This window comes from Lutjanus erythropterus, chromosome 5, assembly GCF_056507025.1.
Source record: "Lutjanus erythropterus isolate fLutEry1 chromosome 5, fLutEry1.hap2, whole genome shotgun sequence".
Taxonomy (NCBI): domain Eukaryota; kingdom Metazoa; phylum Chordata; class Actinopteri; order Lutjaniformes; family Lutjanidae; genus Lutjanus; species Lutjanus erythropterus.
The window spans coordinates 3,590,843-3,612,842 of record NC_139321.1 but is presented as its reverse complement, the minus strand read 5'-3'; the positions used below and the strand labels follow the sequence as shown (position 1 = coordinate 3,612,842).

Sequence of the window (22,000 nt, the reverse complement as noted above, 5' to 3'; positions counted from 1 at the left end):
CTGACAGGAAAACAACACTGCAGAATCTCACAAACAATGGAAGTGAATGGTGACCAGTTTTCAAATGTGAAAAAACAACAGAATAAAAACATAAAATGCCTCCATACTGTTCGTCCAATCCAAGTCTCCTAAACCCTCATCAAGTTGACAAAAAAATAAATATAATTCACACCATGTTTTTAGCCTGAATCCTCACTGTAGATCCTTAACTTGGAGCCTTGAGGAAACTCGGATTACCTTTTTTTTTTACATTTGAAAACGGGTCACCATTAACTCACATTGTTTGGGGGATTCTGCAACACTGTTTTCCTATGAAAGTCCAGCAGTGTTTTGTGAACTAAAAAAATCTAAAGCTGACCTTCAATCAGCATGAGTGTGAGTAGATAATGACTGAATATTCGTTTCTGGGTGAACTATCCCTTTAAACAAAGAAATAGAACGATGACACAGTCGAGCAAAACATCTCAAACTGGAGTGAATTCACCCGGGCAGATTCCACTTTAACAGCTGGATGGGAACAACAGGGAGGCAATGGTTATGATCTGGTTAGCAGCTTGTGTGTATGTGTGTGTGTGTGTGTGTGTGTATGTATGTGTGTGCAGATGTAACGTCTCTCTTTTAACAAAGTATTTGTGTTGTGTTTCAGATATCAGAGAGAGCAGAGGTGAGTATCACACACACACACACACACACACACACAGATAATCATTTTTAAAAGCGTTGCGTGTGTGTGTGTCTGTGTGTTTGTGTTTGTGTGTCTGTGTGTTTGTGTGTGTGTGTCTAGGACAGGAAGTCAGTATTATGTAGGTCTACTGGGCTTTTAAGTCATTTCCTGTTTATCCCTCCCCAACAAGAATGTTTGTGCTGCACACACACACACACACACACACACACACACACACACACACACATTTTGGTCTTTTCCAGGACATGAATCTGATTGGTTGTTAAAGATCTTTCATGTCAGGGTTTAACCGTGACTTCACCGCTGCACTTTCACATTCTAACACCACGACCTTTCAGAATTACTCAGACAATCAAACCATTAAATTTTACTTTCAGATCCAAAACAAAAACACGTCTCCAACACTCACTGATCTGGTTCCAAGACACAACGTCAGACACGAACACATCACTACATCAGTCTCCCGTACTCTTATAAAAATATCTCTGGTCAGAGATCATTTCTTCACACATGCGCCAAACTCTGGAATGAGATCCTGTATTACATTAGAACAATAACCTCTGTTATAACAGGCATATAAACACCATCCGATGGGAGGACACTCTTATACCCGCCAATTTAACCCAAAATATCTGCTCACTTTTTGTTTTTGTTTTTTGTTGACTTCTCTGTTTTTTCTGTGATTTTGTCTTCTAAGTGCTGCAGAACAGAAACCTGCTGTAAACCAGTTTTAACTGAGTCTGCAACTGATTTTATTATGTTATGTTTATTATTAAATGAAATGAAAGTTTCTGTGGTTTTCGAGGAGTTAAATCAATAACTTCTGTATAACGTCTCTGCAGAGACAGTGTGTCTGTCTCCAGCTGCTCCGTCCCTGCGGCCCATGGTGCAGTGCTGCATCTCTGGTCAGTTGGTAGTCTGAGATGAAGCACTGTAGCTCGGGACGGAGGACTCGTCTCCAGAGCTGCCAGCTAACACTGACAGCGTCCAGCACATTCCACGAAGCCCTCTCTCCATTTATAGGAAAGTTGTTTCTGTTAACGTAAAATTATTAACAAAATGATGGTGGTGCAGGGATGAGCGGTTCACCACAAGTGTATCACATGACTTCCATCTGTAAACGGGAAGGACGCTGGACCACTGCATGTAGAATCCACTGGTGTTGATGTGACGATGATGATGATGATGATGATGTTGGTGGTGGATGCATCACATCAAAAGAGGACGAACTCGCTGACCTCTTCTCCTCTCTCCTGGGGTCCAGTTTTCCCAGGAATCCCTTGACCTATCAGAAAGGGGGATTCCTGGAAATACTGTTCTTGGGGGCGGGGCCTATCAGCGATACCATTCACATGATCATACCATAATTATATATGTTGGTGTGTGTATTAATGTTAATGTTAATGTGGTTACTGCTGACTGTTAAATAAACATTCAAAGAAAATGGCTGTTTGTCATGTCAGTTACTGTTTATGACAAAGTACTGAAGCAACAACAAGATCACAAAGTTCAAATAACACACTACAGTAAAAATACTACTGAAGTACAAAGTCAGATTGGTATCATTGCTCCTTCTCAACTTACCTCCTCATAGAGCTCCTGTCTGAGTGCAAATACAAGAAGAAATACTTCAAAGAAATACTTGAATCCTTTTGCACTGAAACCTTTTGTGATCGGTCTTTAGCTCTCCAGAACTCTGTGTTACAATCTTCAAGGCAAAGTTGGAAAATCTTGTCATGTTAAAATAAATCTTTCACTGATATCTGAAACATCGATATGGTTTCACTCTAAGATTAGAAAAACCAAAAAGTCATTCTGCTCATATCAGTGGGCTAAAACATCTGAGGGACTGTACTGTACTCAAGTACAAGTACTGTTACATTACTAACATATTACTCAGTTACAAGCAAGAGTACTTGTGTTGGAAAACTATTTAACTTAAAGTCCAAAGTACTCTTCTCAAAAACTACTTAGAGTATTAGTTACTTTTTGACTGTTATCAATAGCAATCAATCAATCAGTCAATCAGAGGAGTTTCTGTTTTTTACAAATCTTCAATCTAAAATACTAAAACTCAGTTAACTGTTGGTTAATGTCGTCTTGGTTGATTTACTATGATGTGTGTCAAATAAGAGAACGTACAGGATCTATACAGGCAAAAGGCTACAGACATTTTTATACTCTTTATCACTGGTTCCCAACCTGGGGGTCCCGACCCCCACCAGGGGTCTGTGAAGCTTCACAGGACGTTATAAGAGCGTCTTGATTTTAAGGGTTGTAAGAAAACTTTAAAGAAAAAGGCTGTACCTCTGCATTTCATTCTATTCTGTGAAGGAAACTAAATCAAACTGTCATTTTTCCGTTTAGACTGTAAATCTCACAGGACACAGTCAGGATCTTAACACAAGTTATTCACTGTCACTGCTTTAGAAAAGTATTGAGCATTGATTGATTGAGAAAATTACGCAGTTAAAACAACCGGAGCCAACAGAACAATGGCTGTCAATCAAATGTAAAATAAATTATAATAATAACTTAATAACTTTTGAAGGAAGACAAACACATTCTTCGTCTTACAAACAGAACTGAGCAGTGAAGAAAATCCTGTTTATAATCTGCAGAGAGGATTTAACATCAGAGAGCATCAGCAATGTTTTAAAGGCCTCCATCCCTGACCTGGGTGACCCTGGAGCTCAGATGAGGAGTGTTAACTAATACGTGTTTTTAACATGTTGACCTCATATGAAACATGAAAACACCAGAGACTGGGCCGTAAAACTGAGTGAAATCACAGTATGTACGATGTGTGACCACAAGGTGGAGCTGTTGTATCATGTAGCTGCACACAGGCACACAAACACAGGAACACACTGTTCATTTATTATTATATATAGCATTTATTATAAATAAAACTGTTAAAAAGACTGAACACATTCTGTATCAGATCTTATCTTTCAGTACAAATAAACATACTTAGATTACAAGACAGACGACAGCAGGAAATTTTACTCTACTAATAGTAGAAGCAGAGGTTTTCAAACACACGGTCCTGTACAGAACTAAGTTCACTCCTCACGCACGTCGCACAAGAAAACTGTGAAACTAAATTTAAATGATTACTATCAGCCATTAACAATTTGATCGATCAAGTAAAATGTAATCGATCAAAATAAAGATCTGAAATATAATAGTTTTTTAAATGAGCAACTAAGGAAAGAACTCACAATTTGCAGCCTACTCTATATGTATATACACTATATACTATATGTATATATATTTGAGTTAATTAAATCGTATAATCATTATTATTATTACCATATTTATTATAATTAACATAATTCATGATTTCTCTCCCAACAGGTGAGTGTGTTCTGTGCGCTGCTCGACTATTGATATTGTTGTTGTTACTATGAATATGAATTATGTTAATATCATATGGATGTTGTTATTTTTAGTGCTACTATAGTATACAGTATGATTACATCACAACTGTAATATCACTTATGATATGTTTTATAGTATTATATATAATGTAATATATACACTTAAGCTAATTTAAAAAATGTTTTGAAACATGAAAAGGCGACTGACAGGACATTTCCATAACTTACATTATTTGAAAAACAGCCTCGTCTGTGTTTTGTTTTATTGTGTTTGTTTTTTTAACATATTATGTCTTATGTAATGTATGATTTTTATGCACGTGTCAGACTCAGAATCCTATTAAACTAAAACTAATCTGTCCCTTGTCCTCCTCGGAGTCAAATCATAACATGAAACCACGGGACACAACCAGCAGGTCCAACAGCCAGCAAACACACACTCTGTGTGTGAATATGGGAAGTTGAGTTCCCCTTTTGTGAGACACACAGAAACACTCCTGTCCTCTATGTGACAACAGGTGTAGCTGCCACACACACACACACACACACACACACACACACACACACACACACACACACACAGTGAACATACTGATGTTGAAGTAGGGTGACCAGGTGTCCCACTTTATGTGGGACAGCACAGCATTTTTATCTCTTGTCCCATGTCCCACATATTGAGACCATGTCCTAAATTTTGATTGGCTCTAGTTTTCAAACCACTGCAGGACGGACGTTCTTCTCAAGTCTGTCTTCCATCTCCAGGCTGTAAGGAAACCAGGGGAGGCCGTCTGTCATCACGGGGCTCAGGTTGATGTCAGTGATGTGAGAGTCTCAGAAAAAAGGTGCAGCTCAAACAGAGATGTGTCGATCTGTGGACGCGTTCAGACAGACAGGTGAGGTGATAACCAGGATTCACCACGCCGTGCAGAACTCTCAGGCCCACAGGTCAGCAGACTGTGGCTCCCTGTCACCTGCAGTCTGTTCATTGTGTTAACTTAACTGATCAAATATCAAAGTGGACCCACGGGCTTTGCCCCACATTTGGTTTGTTTGGATCTGATCAGGCCTTTCTTCAGTTTGAAATGACCTCTCAGTGGATTTGATCTGCACACGTCTGTTCAGTGGCGTAACGAGTCAGCCGGGCGCCTTTACATGGATGAAAAAATGTAGGTTAACATGTGACGGGACACCTGCACATTGACAACATTATTCATGTCTACAAGTTCCACTACATCATAGACACGCTCTCCTTAACTCATCCCTGGGAACAATGTGTCTTTGCTTGTCTTTCTGAAACTTTCTGAAAGAATTTTTGGACATTTATTTTTCTTTCTCAGCTGCTTCTTTCAATTCTGGCTTCTGAAACTTGCTGTCTTTACATTTCTAACGTTTCTGTTTATTTTCCCTCGCTGCAGTAATGCGCATATCCATAATGCAATAACCCAGACTATGTACATATGTTTAACATGAAATCCTCATTTAAATGAATTTTTATAACAAGGTTCAGGAACAAAGACCACGCCTCAGACTGATTTGTTTCCATACTTAAGCACACCTCATCTGTTTCCTCACCCTTTGACTGTTTCCACGTCCTTCCCTCACCGACCCTCTCTCTTTTTTTTCTTCTTCTTCTCATACAGGAACCAAAGGGGCTCCGAACACCAGAAGACTGCAGGAGACGGTACCCACACCCAGAGTCTCGACCCTGCCTGGCCACAAGCAGACTCCTCCACGCCAATCCGTCCGTCCGACACCTTAAACCCGCCCCCCCATTTCCTCCCATCCCGTACATCCCTCATCCAACATCCCCTCATCCCTCTCCCTTCATCCCACCATCCCTCCTACCCTAACCACTTCCTTCCTGCCCTTCATCCCACATCTTGCCTCCAGACACCTGCCTCATCGTCCAAGCTCTCCTCCATCCTTAATGCTAATAACCTGCTTCAAATGCATATCTAGATGTGTGAGTCAATAAGTGACATGCTTGTAAAACTTATCTTATTCTAATGTGATTTATTTGGTGAATACCATCAAATATGTGACAAAATTAACTAAGTGTCTTGATTAAATAAGCATTATAAATAGGGTGTATGTCCTTAAAAAGAGTGGTTGATAAAACATGGAAGTGACAGTCATGTGAGTCATGTGAAGATGAGGGCCCACACTGTACAGTATGTTCTTGGAGACTCGTACACATCGGCCCTGATCAGTCGTGGGCCCTGACGCAGCTGTAAAACCTGAATATATGATTGTTCTGCTGCTGCGTCTGTTCCAAGAGATGGATTTGAAGCACCTCTCCTGTATGTCAGCGAGGTTTGATCTGTTGAAGTGTTCATCTTCAGAACTTGTTGCTTTCTCCTCACATCTGTGACTCGCAGTCGGCGTGTGAGGACAACACGATCAGGTGAGACACAAGACAGCTCCGGGTCCCAGTCAGAGTGCTGAGCGAGCAAACACTAAAGGAGAAGTGCACAAATGTCACGAGAGAGGCCACGATCATTATATAAGACGGAGGGAACAAGACGAGGCAGGCTGATGGGAGTTTGGCAGCAGGTAGGATCTCTCCTGTCAGAGCACGCAGAGCCGCACGGAGCAGCAAGCCTTTAACACTGCGAATAAAACGCCCAGGCGGAGCAGTTTTACTACTCAGGAACATCACTGTATGTGAAGAACTGGTGCCACACAAAGTGACAGACACCACCTGCTTTCTGTAACATGTCTTACAAATCATCTCACGGCTGTAGTGACAGAAATGATTTCCTGAGGCAACGGTGATCAAAAATACATCATGAAAGCTGCTGCACACTGGTGACACGACAAACGCTGTTCTGTTTCACCAAAACGCGTTTGGCTTCCAGCTCCACAGCGGCTCTCATCAAGTCAGTCTGATAATATGATTAGCTGGCGGTGCCACTGACACCACCGCCTCACTTCCTGTTTCTAGTTGTGAGAAACACATTGAGACGCTGCAGAACAGCTTGTTCAAAGGGTGCGACATCATCACGCCAGAGAGTTGGTGAAACAATCAGGAGAACAAGTCGGAGTGAAAAGACTCTTCATCTCTTCGTGCTCCTATGATCCTCCGCTGACGGTGGTTGTGTTGATGTTTGTGTATGTGGGTTTTTAAAACTGCTCAAGTCGTGTAAGAAGCAAGAAATAACTTCCTGGCAACAAACAAAACATGTTTTTGGAGTTTGGTGTAATTTAAGAGGAAAATTAAGTTTGTTTTTGTTGTTTTGGCACCACTCTTCAGAGCATGTGCAGATCAGTTTGTGAGGTCATTTTGTGGAAGGCACTGGGTGAAGAAACCAAAAAATAAAAAAAATAAATAACCGACAGTTTAAAAAGATGCACCAAGAAATTATTTTAAACTGAATATCTTAGCTGATCAACATTTTTCACCATTCTATGGCCCCAAAGAACAAATGAATGAATCAAGACAATAACGGACAGAATAATCACTGATGAATTTTGAATTTTAGTGAAATAAAGGTCAGCATGGCAGCATCACCAAACTTTCTCCCACATAGATCGTATTCATTCAGTTTTGTGTCACTCTGCTGTTTATCCACGCCCCCCCCCCCTGCAGTGGCTCTGGTCCCGCCCCCCAGTTAGGAAACCACTGAGCCAGATTATGTTTTAATCACAGAAAGATGAAGTTAAACACGACCAGATACTGTCTTATATTTACTGAAGTACTCAGGCTACTTTGACAACTAATCCCACATTTGGGATGTAGAATCGTGTGGACTGTGTTCCTGCTGACTAACGCTGAGCAAACACTTGATTTACTGCAGCTCAGCCTGAACGACGTCACGCCCTGTTCTTTAATGTCTGACAAATCAGTTCCTGTAAAATGTGTCCAACAGAAACTGAGCATCGGCCTCCTCCTAACACAGATTTTAGTGATGTAACAACAGAAGAAAGCTGGTCGGACAACTTTACATATGGAACTGTGTCAAAGTGTGTGTGCGTGCACGTGTGCGCGCGCGCGCGTGTGTGTGTGTGTGTGTGTGTGTGTGTGTGTGTGTGTGTGTGTGTGTGTGTGTGTGTGCGTGCATGTGTGTGTGTGTCACTGGAGGAGGTGCCTACAGGTAAAAGCATGTTCCACATCACACACACCTGAGGGGCCAATAGTCTGTTGATTTGTCACGAAGGAGTGGCTGAGCAACACACACACACACACACACACACACACACACACACACACACACACACACACACACAAACACACTCTATCCTCCCACATATGTGTGTGTTTAAACCAACAGAAATGCTCGTTGCAGGGTGTGACTCTGTTCAACTTTCACTGACTCACTGCAGACCAGTGGAAATTTCTTGAAGCAGCAGAATGTCGATGAACTTTAATGATTGAATAAGTTGATTTATAAACTGATATGAAAATGTTGTTTCTATGCTGGTGGATAAAATGTAACTTGGTTGCTAAGAATCACATTTTGGGCATTTTCTGTAATTAGCATAAGTAGCTCATTAGCAGGTCAAATAAACATGAAAATTAAAAAACATGTTAGAGCAGGATTATTTTAAAGCTGTGTTTCCCAAACTTTTGTTTGGGGACCCACTTTTTTGAAAACGACAAACCATCGTGATCCAATTCATAATCGGACTCATCGATAAATCTTGGGAGATTTACGTGCATAAATGAACGTTCTTTACATTTTTTAAACCTCCATTTCTGTGTTACCTTATATATTATATTGATGTGTAAAAACATATACATGTTAAATATTTTAGAAATGAGAAATAATTGAATTTAGGCTGCGTTAACAGGCCATCTCTTTGTTTTTATTTCTTTATAGAACATTTTTGTCCTCTCATCAGTAAAACAATATGTAAATTTTAAATGCTTTATAAAAAGTGTACTGCAGATATAAATATTAAATTTGCAGAGTCTACTTTTTTGGGGACCCAAATAAAATCTCCTGTGACCCACAGGGGTCCCGACCCAGCATCTGTGAATGACATTATGAGACAGTCTCAAGTTCATATTATCTCAAATGAATCCAGCCTGGTGTCTTTTCTTTCAGAAATCCAAATGAGAACTTTTCTGATTGCTACCTCGTTGGTGCAGATGAGTCAAGTGAAACCTGCTAATATGCTACTTTCTCATGATTTTCTGAGGAGTTTTGTTTTCACCACTGAGCAGGTTTGGTGTGTGTCATCACATGCACAGTCAGTGTCATGACATGCAAAGATAAAACAATAATGGAAAGAAGCAGACAACATGACCTAAACACGCCAAGAATATTTCCAGAAGGAGCTCAAGAATCTATTTAGTTAAAGCCGATGTAAGAATGTTTGCTGATGACTCAACTTTTTCTACTTTAAATCAGGTCGACAAAAACTGTTAAATGACTGTGTGACAACATCTCTGTATTTAAAGAAGTTTGCTGTTAACGTTCTCTGTTGTTGTGAGTGTCTCAGTCATGTGGACACCCTCTGTCCAACCTCTGGACTTACAAACACAAACACCAACAGAGTGTGGGAGAGCGCCTCCACACTGTGCTCAAAGTCCACACCAAACTCTGCTGTGTCAGCTGAAAACAGACACACACACACACACACACACACACACACACACACACACACACACACACACACACACACACACACACAGGCGGAGGTTTCGTCTGAACATTGAGGGGAAGTCCTCCCCCAGGGAATATCAGCGTCAAACTGTTTCCTGCACTCTGGTGAAATTTTATGCACGACTTGTGTATTTTCAGCATCAATTTATGGAGGAATTGTCTTTATTTCTATAAAGGAAAACACAAAATTCAGGCAGCAGGTGACGGTAACTCTCAGGCAATCTGTATCTCTTTCACATATTGATTCACATGTGGATGAACTTTTCTGATTTAAGATCGTCCCTGCTGAGGCAACACACATGAAGTTCATCAGGTTCACACTTTATCAAGCTTTGCACCGCCATTATTGACACGGCCATTTTCTCCGTGAGTGGTTAAATGAAACCTCTACACAAATGAAATGAGAGAAATCTATTAATTGCTTCACTCGCTGCAGATCCACTCTCTCTCTGCCTCCTGTGGTGGAAGGAATTATAAACTACACAACAAATAAGGTGACTACTGTTTCATCACTGCAGCCTAAAGTCATCGTAGAATCTCTGACTGCACCAAAATGTCTCATGTTCAAGTTGAAAACGCTTCATTCAAACGTCTCACGCTGTTGACAAATCACATGTTGCTGCTCTTTTGGTTGTCTTTGGACAGCTGCTGCACAGCTAATGCTGGATTTGCTTGTCTAGCATGTTTATGGGAAGGCAGCACTATCTTAAAGGGATAGTTCACACAAAAATGAAAATTCAGTCATTGAAAGAAGATCTGGTTTACTTTGTTATTTCGCAAAACACTGCTGGAGTTTCACAGGAAGTGTTGCAGAATCTCCCAAGTCTGGTGTAATCCAAGTCTCTTAAAGTCCCAAAATGTCGTTTGCACACCGTCACACACAGTTGACGGTGTGCACGTGCACGTGGCTCCAAGCTATGGATCTACAGTGAAGATTCAGGCTAAAAACATGATGTAAATAATTTTTTTCTAGTCTAATCGTCATGTTAGGGGCGTTAAAATCCTTCTCATTTTCTCTTCTTTTTGCTACAATTTATCCTCTTTTTGACAATCAGCTGTTTAGGGCTGCTCATGTTCTCACGCTCACAGCGCAGGCTTGTTTTAGCCTGGCCTGAGTTAACTGTGTTGTGGAATTTGAAGTTAATTCAAACCAGACTCTTTGATGCTTTTAAGCCTTTGTTGTAGATGTTGTAGATGTTGTATTTCTATCTTTTTATTTAGTTGTGCCACCCTGTGTTGTATCATGATAAATAAATTCCACTGATACCTTGATCTGATTGAAGTCATCTAACCTCTTAACCTCTGATTTGCCTCACATCGTACCTAACAACACCCCTCAGCTGTTCTAAAATCACTGTAAATCTGGTCCCTTGGGGCTTATTGTTTTATTCAAAAATCACCAGCTGTCAGTGTTTTGACCAAAACAGCAGAAGAAGTTTTTGACCACTGTGGTTTAGATCTCATCGTGTGAGTAACTAAAGTTTGGCACCATAACAACACGCCTGCAGACACACCTGTTTAGTTAAGGTTTGGCTCAGCCTTACGGGCTGAGATAAGGACAAAATAATGGGCCTCATTCAAGAATCTCTCACACAAACAGGTTTGTTCTTCAGCGGTGTGTACAAGTGATTTAGGAGAACTTGTGGCTTCACCAATTTTCTCATATTTTGAATTTTTATTCAGACACAAACACAATTTATGAGGTCCAGACCTGTCGGAGAGTCATGTGCAGTCAGTCTGCTGGTATCCAAACCAAAGTTTTTCACTAATGACTGTACATTTCATTAATTTGAAGACATTTTGAGATTGAAAAATAAATTACACTTCATAATTGTGTAAAAAAAAATCCTTTTGACTACATTTCAAATTATAATATGATTGAAAATTTACATAAAAAGCCTCTCATCATTCATTCAATGATGTATTATTACCTGCTGTCAGGTGTATTGGTCATATATCTGCACATGAAGGTTTATGAAGTCTCTGTCCAGGAGAACATCCTCACTCTTTGATCTCTGTGATGAAAACTCCCCCCTCCTCCCTCTGCAGTCATCGATCGCCTCTTACTGCGGCTGTGGCGAGTCGTTTTTATTCCCTGAAGTCATTTTCATATCAAGACATTTATTCTTTATTTCAGTGACAGTCTGACCCTCCTTAAACACAGCAATAAAATAACTCGCTTTTCCTATTTCTTTGCTTTAGCAGGTCTTATAATTCCACTGCTGACGCTGTTAAAATGACAGATTTTCCTTTATGGATCTCTGAAAGCAGAACGTCAGACTCCAAACACGTTTTACTCTTTGATGCCATTTTCATGTATGAACACATCCTGACATAAAGACAGGAAGTGCAGCCATACATGGTGTTGTTGGGGCGTGAATTATGCTTATTTTCAAGTCTCATGCACGTGCGCTCAACTAAGCACAGGTGGATCATTCACACAGATATCTGAGGTTAGGAGCGTTTGACGTGGCGTGTTCATACGAGCCCTTCAAGAAGAGAAATTAATACAAAAATGTTCTTGCATGAGACCCTTTCTGTTTATAGTCCATCGCTCATTAAGAGCTGAAAAGATGAGATTTTATTTCCTATAAACAGATACGAGCTTCACTTGTAGCTGCCATGTGTTTCAGTGAGAGTGAGGGTGGAGTCGCTCAGTGAGTCAACTGACTAATTAACTCCACGCTGTGACTGAAATGTCTCTCTCATGGTTTAGCGTCTTTCCTGACCACGAAATGAAAAAAAAATCACACTAACAAGTATGCGAAGATCCCACGATGCTTTGCACCGAGGCCCTTCACACTCAGCAGCAGTGTGACGTCTGTCTGCCTCAGTGAAGAAGTTCTGCAGTGATGTGACTTATGGACGCTGCTCACGACAGCTTCCTGTTTCTCGTCAGGAGGCGTGGCTTCGCCGGTTCTACTGGTTTGTACAGGTGCCTGACATTTACACCTGCGGCTGCCTGCAAAGTATTCAGCAAACTGCACAGCTCAGCACACAAACACACAAACACACAAACACCTGCCGCTCTGCTGTCTGCACACGTCACATCACATTTTAACCAGTTGATTTCTTTCAGGTGAGTTCTTTCAGTGCAGTGGGTTTACATTTTTACTAATATTTACAACATTATCATTTTGTGAAAATTCTGAAGCATCGTGTCCTTCAACTCTCCACTAATCCGGTTATTCCCAAACACTGGGTCGGGACCCACAGGTGGGCCACAGGAAATAAACAAAAGATTTATTTCTGCAGTACACATTTTATAAAGCATTTAAAATGGAGGAAAAAGGAAAAAAATGAGAGCCTGTAATTTCTGCCTAAATGCACTTTTTTTGGTCTCATAGTGGCTGAAACAGTGATTCTCAAACACTGGGCTGGGACCCAAAGGTGGGTCACATGAGAGTTTATTTGGGTCCCCAAATAAATAGAAGACTGTGGAAGGAATTCTGCAAATTTAAGATTTATATCTGCAGTACATCTTTTATAAAGTATTTAAAATGTGTGTATTGTTTTACTGATAAGAGGAAAAACAAAGAGGCTGTAATTTCCATCTAAATGCACTCAATTACGAATCAACCAAATTAATTTATTCTCATTTATAAAATTTTAACATGTACATGTTGTCAATAATGTGTCCAGATAATATAAGGTGCTGCGGAAATGGCAGTAAAAAATAGTCAGGAACTTTCATTTATGCACAAATGAACTCTTCCGAGGACATGGCCTCTTGTAAATTGGGTTATGATGGTTTGTCATTTTTAAAAAGTGGGTCCACAGGAAAAAAAGTTTGAGAAACTTGATCTACTTTGGCAGTGGAGGTTGTAACCATCGCAGCGAGTCATGTTCCACCACAGTCTGTTTTCCTCTTCCTCATTAGTGCTCAATTTGGATTGAAGATCAGATCTGATTTTTTTTTTTTTTAATATGGCCAATATCAGACTCCAGTGTGAACTGGTTAGGGTCCTGGACTGACTCACATCCACCAAAGAACAATAACAAACAGCACAGTGTCTTATGAAGAAAACATGGAGGCCACTGAAGTCAGCGTTTACGGTTTCATTTAAAATTGATGTGCAGCTGAAGCTGGAGAATCAGTGAGCAGATAGAAAGAAGAACGAGCACGAAGTGGAAGAGGGGTAAATTTTTAATTATTGCTTTTTGTGGGGCAATGCAGCGTCACTGCGACGCATACGTGCATCACATGCTGTGTCTGGGGCACCGAGTGCTGGGGGCAGCGTGATCATGGACGCAATACACAACAGAGCACGCACAAGAGAGAAACAGAGACATGAGGACAGGTTACAGAGAGAGCGTGAGAATAAGTCTGAGGCGTCACTGACGTCTCTGACAGTGAAGAGAAGACAAACACTCTACACTCATCTTTGATCAAATGTCTACATTAATGGAAGCCCATTTCCATAAAGCCAATTTGATTGTTTAAAAAAAAAGATCCTTTAAGTCATCCTTTATTTCAAAATAATGAATTTCATCTTAAAATGAGAAACTCTTTCAAATTTTGAGATAATTACTCAGTACTTTGAGATAGGAGACAAATGGGACAAATGTAACATTTTTAATATTTTCCTTCATAAGTACTTCTTGTAATACAGTAGTCATATTTTGATGAGAAACATACACTGCCTGTCCAAAAAAAATAGTCACACAGTCTTACGCACACTTACATAATGTCACATTTATTTCTGTCCAGAGTTGCATTAATTTTCACCAAGATCTCGTATCGATGATGGAGAGTCAGACGGCTGCGTAAAGTCTTCTGCAGCACATCCCAAAGATTCTCAGTGGGGTTCAGGTCTGGACTCTGTGGTGTGAAAATGACGTCTCATGCTCCCTGATCCACTCTGTCACCATTTGAGCCTGATGGATCCTGGCGGATCCTGGCGTTGTCATCTTGGAATATGTCCGTGTCATCAGGGAAGAAAAAATCCACTGATGTAAAAACCTGTTCATTCAGTATATTCAGGTAGCTGAACTCAGTTTTTAGACACATAATGTTGCTGAACCTCGACCTGAGCAACTGAAGCAACCCCAGATCATAACACTGCCCCCACAGGCTTGTACAGTAGGCACTAGGCATGATGGGTGCATCACTTCATCGGCCTCTCTTCTTACCCTGATGCCCCCATCACTCTGGAACAGGGTAAATCTGGACTTTTTTTCTGATCTGCAGGTCAATAATTTGACCCTTCTGAAACAGAGTAACATCTTTTCCACGATCACAGGATTTGTCTTCTGACACGTTTAAGAAACGAGAAGCTGCTCACTGCATCAGTTAGGGTTGTCAGCTGAAACATATTAATCACTGCAGTAATTATCCAATGGAACTAGTTTAACGGGTTAAATCCAGGTGGTGACTTGTATTTATTTTATTTTATTTTTTTGGCCAGGCAGTGCACGCTGTCGGTTTTTCTCTGAGATTAAAATGTTTTTAACAGAACATAATGCCTATTATTTCTATTTGTTAGCTTTACAGGCAGGATCTTATGCGTACAGCAGCAGTCTGAGCCTGTGATGCAGCACACAACAGTGACAGACCCGGGTGGTACTGCTCACCTACATGACCTGTTCCACTTCACCCAAACTCACCTGTTACCTGCATCTCCTCATCTAACTACCTCATGCTGCTGCTGCCACCAGGAAAGAGGCATTCTGCAAAAAGAGGTGTTTTATATCACAAGTTTTACATAACAAATAAATATTAATCACTGACATCTCTGATGACCATCTGCTTTCAAGCTGCAATCCCTGTATTTTTTCCACACTTTTCCCCATCATTGCCTTTAGTCGTCTGTGCATGTTTCATTAAATGTTGAGTATCTTAAAGGAACAGTTCAGTTTTTTTATTGAGGCTTTCTAGCAGAGTTTCAGGAGCAGGACCACACCTCAACCACAACTCTTCTGGCATTAATACCCACCTAACCTTTTCCCCCTCTTTTGTTTTGAAGCTACATTTTCTCAACCACAGTCCTTCTTGTATATCCCTACCCATGGGAGCGCCTGCTTCTGCGGATCACTCCACAAATCAGCTGTTTGGCTCGGAGTTACAGCGTTTTATTTAAGAGAGAAATGCAAATGCAAAAAAATAAATATGAGTGATTATGGCAGTGATGACGAAATGTACACAAGGAAACCTTTATGAACAGAGGATACGGAAGAATTTCTGCAGAGGGACAATGAACAGTCCAACGGACAGAGAGGGGAAACTTCTGTGGAAACTAGAGGACGAGCTGGAGGCTTAAGAGCACGAGCCAACTGTTGGGGCAGATGTGTAAATTGTAAACCCATGTCCACAGACCTGGAGACCTACTGCTGACTTGAGTGGGACTTGGTTACAACACAACTGGAGGATGTTTGTGAATCAGAGGATGTCAGCGCCTCACATTCAGTGTGATCACCAACCATCCAGAGCTGCCTGCTGTCCTACAGAAAATAAAAAATAAAAACATCCCAGACCAGAAGAGCCTAATATCTTTAAAGTAAGTTTTCCGTTCTCACTTCATTTCTTTGCATAATGACTGAGACAACAACACAGTTTCTAAGGCTGTTTATTTATGGTGTTGAGGACACTTTGGCTCTGAAGGTTGTAAGATCAGACTGGGATCAAATTTGACACTTCTAAATATTTCAAACAGCTGACCTGCAGAGTGATGCAGACTGGCGCTCCTATACAAAGGGATACAGACGAATCTGGCAAAGTACCAGAAGTTAGCTGTCATTGCTGCAGTGGCGTCTACCTACAGTTTGAGCGCGAATGAGTGCGAGCCATCATATGAAGTTTACAATTTTCTACTTTTACATTTATTTTTTATGTAATGTTACTTTTGACAACAATGTCTGGGAAGTTCGGAAAGAACCTGTGCAGGTCAGCTGCTCCAACAGTCGTGTCAAACTTAAAACTTTGGAAAAAAACAGAATGCAAAATACACAAACTTCTACCTGATGAAGAGTGTCCCCGTCCCCATCGTACACTGTATCCTACAGAGATTCACTGAGTGTACAGTCGACCATGATGTGTCACAACAGATCAAAATATTAACAGGGAGAAACTTTGTTCCTGAAAATCTTGAATACCTGAAGAAAAATGTAAATTCATGGATATTTCTTAATATAATTTAAACAGTACTTCATCACTTAAATGTTGCAGAAGTGGCCTGTTTTATCTCTTCTTCATTATCCATCTCTGGCTGTAGTCACAAACAATGTTGAACTACTAAGGAAAAGTTGAACAACATTAATATCACCTTCATCAGTTACTGAGTGTCACTGTTTAACATCATCAATCCATTTATCCAGACATGGTGTCTAGAAGGAACCCCACACCAGCAAGATGTGAATGTTTTAACTGAAACCATGAAAAGTCTCACAACTTTTGGGTTCACGTCTAGACAACCAGGAGACACGGCGTGTGACGGACACAATGTGGCACCGCAGTGATGGCGGCGGGCAAGATGACAGAATGCACAAAGCAGTCGCTGGATTCATCTACACACAAGGACTATGGTTGAGAAAATGTCATGCCAAAATAAAAGGCTGTTTGACAGTAGAGCAATGAAAAAAAATCTAAATTAATCATAAACTTGACAGGAAGCTTTATTTTTTTTTTTTTTTAGGTAGGCCCTTGTGTGGCTAAAAACCTAAATGGGACTGCACCGAGTGTCATCTACTGAAGGTATCTCTGAAGTATCTTAAAAAAAAAAAACCAGTGAACTATCCTCATAGTCATGATGCAGCAGACTGACTCTTCAAATAACAACAGAGGATAAAGAGGACGAGCAGAGGCCTGTCAGAATTCATTCTGTGTGCTGTGCAGCTAGACTTTAAATTGTTTTGATGTTTATTGTCATTCGGGCAGAATAAATGACCCACATTTCTGTAAAGATAAAATATAGACTAATTGTTCTCTTAATGTTCTCTGACCAGCTGAGAGGAGTTACACATGCAGTACTGAACACTGTACAGCCAGAGTGTGACAGTGGGACAAAACACACATCAGCAGTGGAAGAAAATCACTAAAAAACTGAAACGTACTTCGCCCGTGGTGTGGAGACGGAGGACTTTGTTACAACAATGCTTTTTCTGTAACCTGAAAAGATAAGCTGAGCATGTTCAGACAGAAATCATCCACGACTGAGGCTTCACATTTTCACTGTGCAGGTGGTTGATAATGACTTGTGCTTGGAGGTCTGAGTTATGTCATGTTTTTATTGGTATTTTTGGAGAAGACCATAGGTTTTACAACAGATTTAATAATAATAATTCAGAGCTCTAAAGAGAGAGGGAGAGAGCCAGAGTATCATTCTACCATTGACTGTTGCCAAGAGCTGCTTATATTGTCAACAGGCAAACTCCTAATCACCATAGGAAAACAAAAAGAAAACAAGAAAAAAATCCAACATTTTTGATTTTTTTAGTAAATAACATCCAGGGTTGCATCATTCAATTATTTCAGAAACAAAAAGGGAGAACAGTTTTCAGGTTTACATGTTTTAACATTTGCTTGGTAAAAGGAGGGAGTGAAATAATGAAGGGTTGAAGAGGGGGGAGAGATGCTTTGAGATGTTTCCACTGGGAGGGAAAAACAGAGGGTCAGCTGACTATCTTCTTAACTTCAGTTTCCAAAGAAACCTTACAAAAAGTCAACACTGAAAGGAGGACAGAGACAGGGATCGATGGGGGGGAGGGGTGTATGTGTGTCTGGGGTGGGGGCAGGGGGCTACAGCCTCCACATCCAAAAAACCTGCTTTTTCATTCTTCTTTTCTTTCGGAGTGCAGAGTTTTATTATATATACATATGAATATATAGATAACACAGCACAGTGTGTAAATCTATACATTTCCATTACATAGATAGTTATTATGGAAGGAGAGACACAGACTTTCTGTTTGTCGCTTGTCCAGGAAGAGAGGCTTGTTGGTCCTGGTCACCAACGCTTCTGCAGCTCTGCTCTGGGCAGAGACCACTCAGAAACCTACAGACACAGACAGAAACACAGGCAGCATCATTAGCACAGTGTTGAGACGGCGACAGACAGCGGAGTCAGAGCCACGGCAGCAGCTTAGTGTCTGGAAGCGGGAGGTGAGCTCGGAACAACAGGAAACAACAGGAAGGGAAGAATGAGTCAAGAACGCGAAGTTGGTTCAGTATGCCTGCTTGGGTTTTGTGAGAGAAACTAATTTCACTCTCTGTATCTGTCTAACTTTACTTGGACAGGCCACCCAGGTAAACTAATGGCTGCCCAAGTATATTAGCAACCCATTTACCATGTTTCTTTTCTTTTTTTTTAATCTGTCAAAGAGAACAACACCATATGTGATTAACTTGTGGACCCGTGCTCTGCTCCTCCGGTACCTGTTTAATTCTGCAGGGAAAAATTGTGAACACATTTCCAAGAAGTTACACTCCATGATCCAGTTGCATGAACCATCTTAAGATAAATTATCTAGTGCCCTTAAGATTTTCTCAAGACAACGTGAAGTTGTAAAACCTTCATTCAAGCCTTGCGCTTCAGCTGAAGGAACAAAAGGAAATGTACCAAAGGATAAATAACATAACAAGATTTTTACACACTTGTGTTGTCCAAAGTTTTTCAGCTCAGAGAAAATTCAAATTCAAACTTTGAGGATGTTGCCAGCAGGTTTAGTGGTTAGCAATAATCAAACAGGTTCATGTCAGTGATAAATTCAGCACAACAGACATGATGGATTAAGAACAACAGATAAGGTAGTTTCTAATGCAGATTTTGGTTTGTGATCAAAGACAAAAATTCAAGTCTGTTCCACTAAATTGAGTTTGTATGAGTCACTTACTAAAAAGAATCAGGTTCTCAAGTCACTCAAATCACCAGTCAGCACACACCGGCCCCAGATCCCATAGACCATGCACACCAGAGACTTGCACCCGCCAAGACGGCTAACTTCCAGTTTGGCCCTCTGCTAACTTGAATGCGATTAAATAATTTTAATCAGGCAGCTCTTCTAGACTTTCCAAATGTTTTCTCAGACTGAATGGATCAAATTCCGACAGTGAAACGAGTAATTTCATGGGGGTTGTGATGCCCATTCATGGACGGCTACTGACTGAGTAATTTGTGCGGCCTGGGGCAGATGCTCAGCTCAGGGCTCGTGCTCTGAGCTGGGAGAGTGAGTGAGACTAAGTGAGCGACTCTTGCTGGGCGGGGCAGGCAGCTCAGGCCAGAGAACACGCGCCAACCTGAACGAGCCCAGTTCTGACTGAGGGCGTCTCGCGCAGCATTGGTCAGACAGCTCAGAGCAGAGAGTGGGCTCTCAGCTGAGCGAGTACAGCGCGGGGCCGACCTTCGACTCAGTGCAGGGGCAGGGAGTGGACTCTTGACAGGAAAGCAGTACTGAGTTGAATGAAGCACTCAAGTAGTTGCTTTTCTCACAGGGCTGATTTATACAGTAATTAACTTGATAAATCTCCACAAATATTATGAATACAGGAGGGAGTGATGTGGGATCTTGCCTCATTTTCGCAGTTCGCTCTTCCTTGTAGCAGGCAAGAAGCGTGAGTCAGTGAACAGGTTAATTAACTTGCGGGCTCAGGTTCACTGAAGAGGATCTCAAGTTTCGAACAATTTACTCATGATACTCGCACATCACAGGACAGACAACAGCTCAGGCCTGTGTCTGTAGATACACACACCAAAGACACAAATACACACCAAAGATGCTCGATTGGATTTAGTTCTGGGTAATTTGGAGGCTAAGTGAACACCTTGTCAACACCAGACCACGTTCTTCCATTGCTCCATGGTCCAGTTCTAACACTCACGCCCATTGGAGGTGCTATTGGCAATGAACGGGGTCAGCACGGATGCTCTGTGTGAAAGGTGTGTTCTGACACCTTTCTAATATTGGTAGCTTTCACTATTTAAGCAGTTTGTGCTACAGTAGCTCTTCTGTGGGTTTGGACCAGACAAACAATGATAAGCCCTTTCATACATGCACTGCAGCTCTGTAATTACCCAGATGCTACCTGGAGGAGCTGCATGTGTGAACACAAATGCCTGCATTTTTTGACTTGTACTTAACCCTGCCAGCTCCCTAGTCCTCAGTCTAGGTGAGCCTCATGTGCATACAGAGCAGATCATTGTTCAGAGCGAACGGGTGGGCGTGTTGATGATGCTGCACGGTTTGCAGCTGCTCACCTGTATCATTTCATTTTCATCCAGTCTATCTGCCTACACAAGTCTAGTATTTTTTTAGCTCCTGTTTTAATGCCTTTCTTCATCGTCTGTGTCGTGAAAACATCAGAATACAGTCAGAAACGTTAAGCGTGTCCTGCAAAACACAGAACACCACGAGTGTCTCTCCTGCAGACAGGCAGAGTGCAGTCAGCTCACCTACTCCACTTCCATCACAGTTTGTTAATTTCAGACTCAGTTTGTATTGATATAAACGCAAAAACAGTCATTACAGATTAGTCCTCCTCCTCTTCCTTCACGCACTGCCGGCGCCACTCCTCACCTAAAATGTAAAGATTATTTTCAACAAGTATGAATATGTCTGATCCAGACAATCTTTGGGTGCATGCTGCATGTGTGACAGGATACGTTCGGATGACGTCCTGACCTGATTCGGAGGATATATAGTTCAGAATACACATGTGAACTGCTTATGAGACTTGGGCACCCATGACCGTGCTGGTGGTTCACCATTAAGGCTTTTCCATCGTCACACCATCAAGATGCATCCTGTCTGGACTGAGGTCACAGCACAGCTAACCTGCCTCTAGATCCAGACTGAGGTCCCGTCTCACAGACTGCAGCCATGACTGCATTTCTCCCCTTCAAACAGTGTGTGTTGAGACTGAGCTCAGAAGTGGAGGAGAGCAGAGAGAATGTGTCTGTTTTCAGCTCACAGTACCTTTGTAGCTTCTATCTCAGTCTCTGGTTTGAAGTTTATTTTCTCTCCTGTACCCATGTTTGTACTTGTATCTGTTATTGCAAAGAATTTATAGGAACTGAAATGTCTTCATCGACCATTTTACAGCAGCTCGACTGAGGACAAGCTTGTCATTAGTTAAAGACACACCTTCAAACTTCAAGAAGTGTCTGCTGACTGCAACTCACCTGATGTCATTAAGACACACAGACATCTCTATACACAAATGGTCTTGTGTCAATCCTGAAGTTACAAATGCCAACATTCAGCATTTGTTAGGTAAAAACACAGCATTAACCATTTCACTAAATTGATTATTAACTGATGATGAAAATCTAAAACTGCACAACTGCACAAATATAATCTAAATTAAGTTTTTCTTCATCCATGTTTTTCCT

At 41.1% G+C, this 22,000-nt stretch overlaps 1 protein-coding gene across 3 annotated transcripts in view; it reads right to left on the bottom strand.

The window, feature by feature from the left end:
• Positions 1-17,880: 17,880 nt before the first annotated feature.
• The window catches only part of csnk1a1 (casein kinase 1, alpha 1), a 35,376-nt gene continuing 31,256 nt past the window's right edge, over positions 17,881-22,000 (bottom strand). For all 3 annotated transcript variants that reach the window (XM_084718560.1, XM_084718561.1, XM_084718562.1), the window contains one exon: positions 17,881-18,667. In XM_084718560.1, coding sequence (XP_084574686.1) covers positions 18,660-18,667 — 8 coding nt within the window. In that variant the 3' untranslated portion in view covers positions 17,881-18,659. The remainder of the gene's footprint in view (positions 18,668-22,000) is intronic.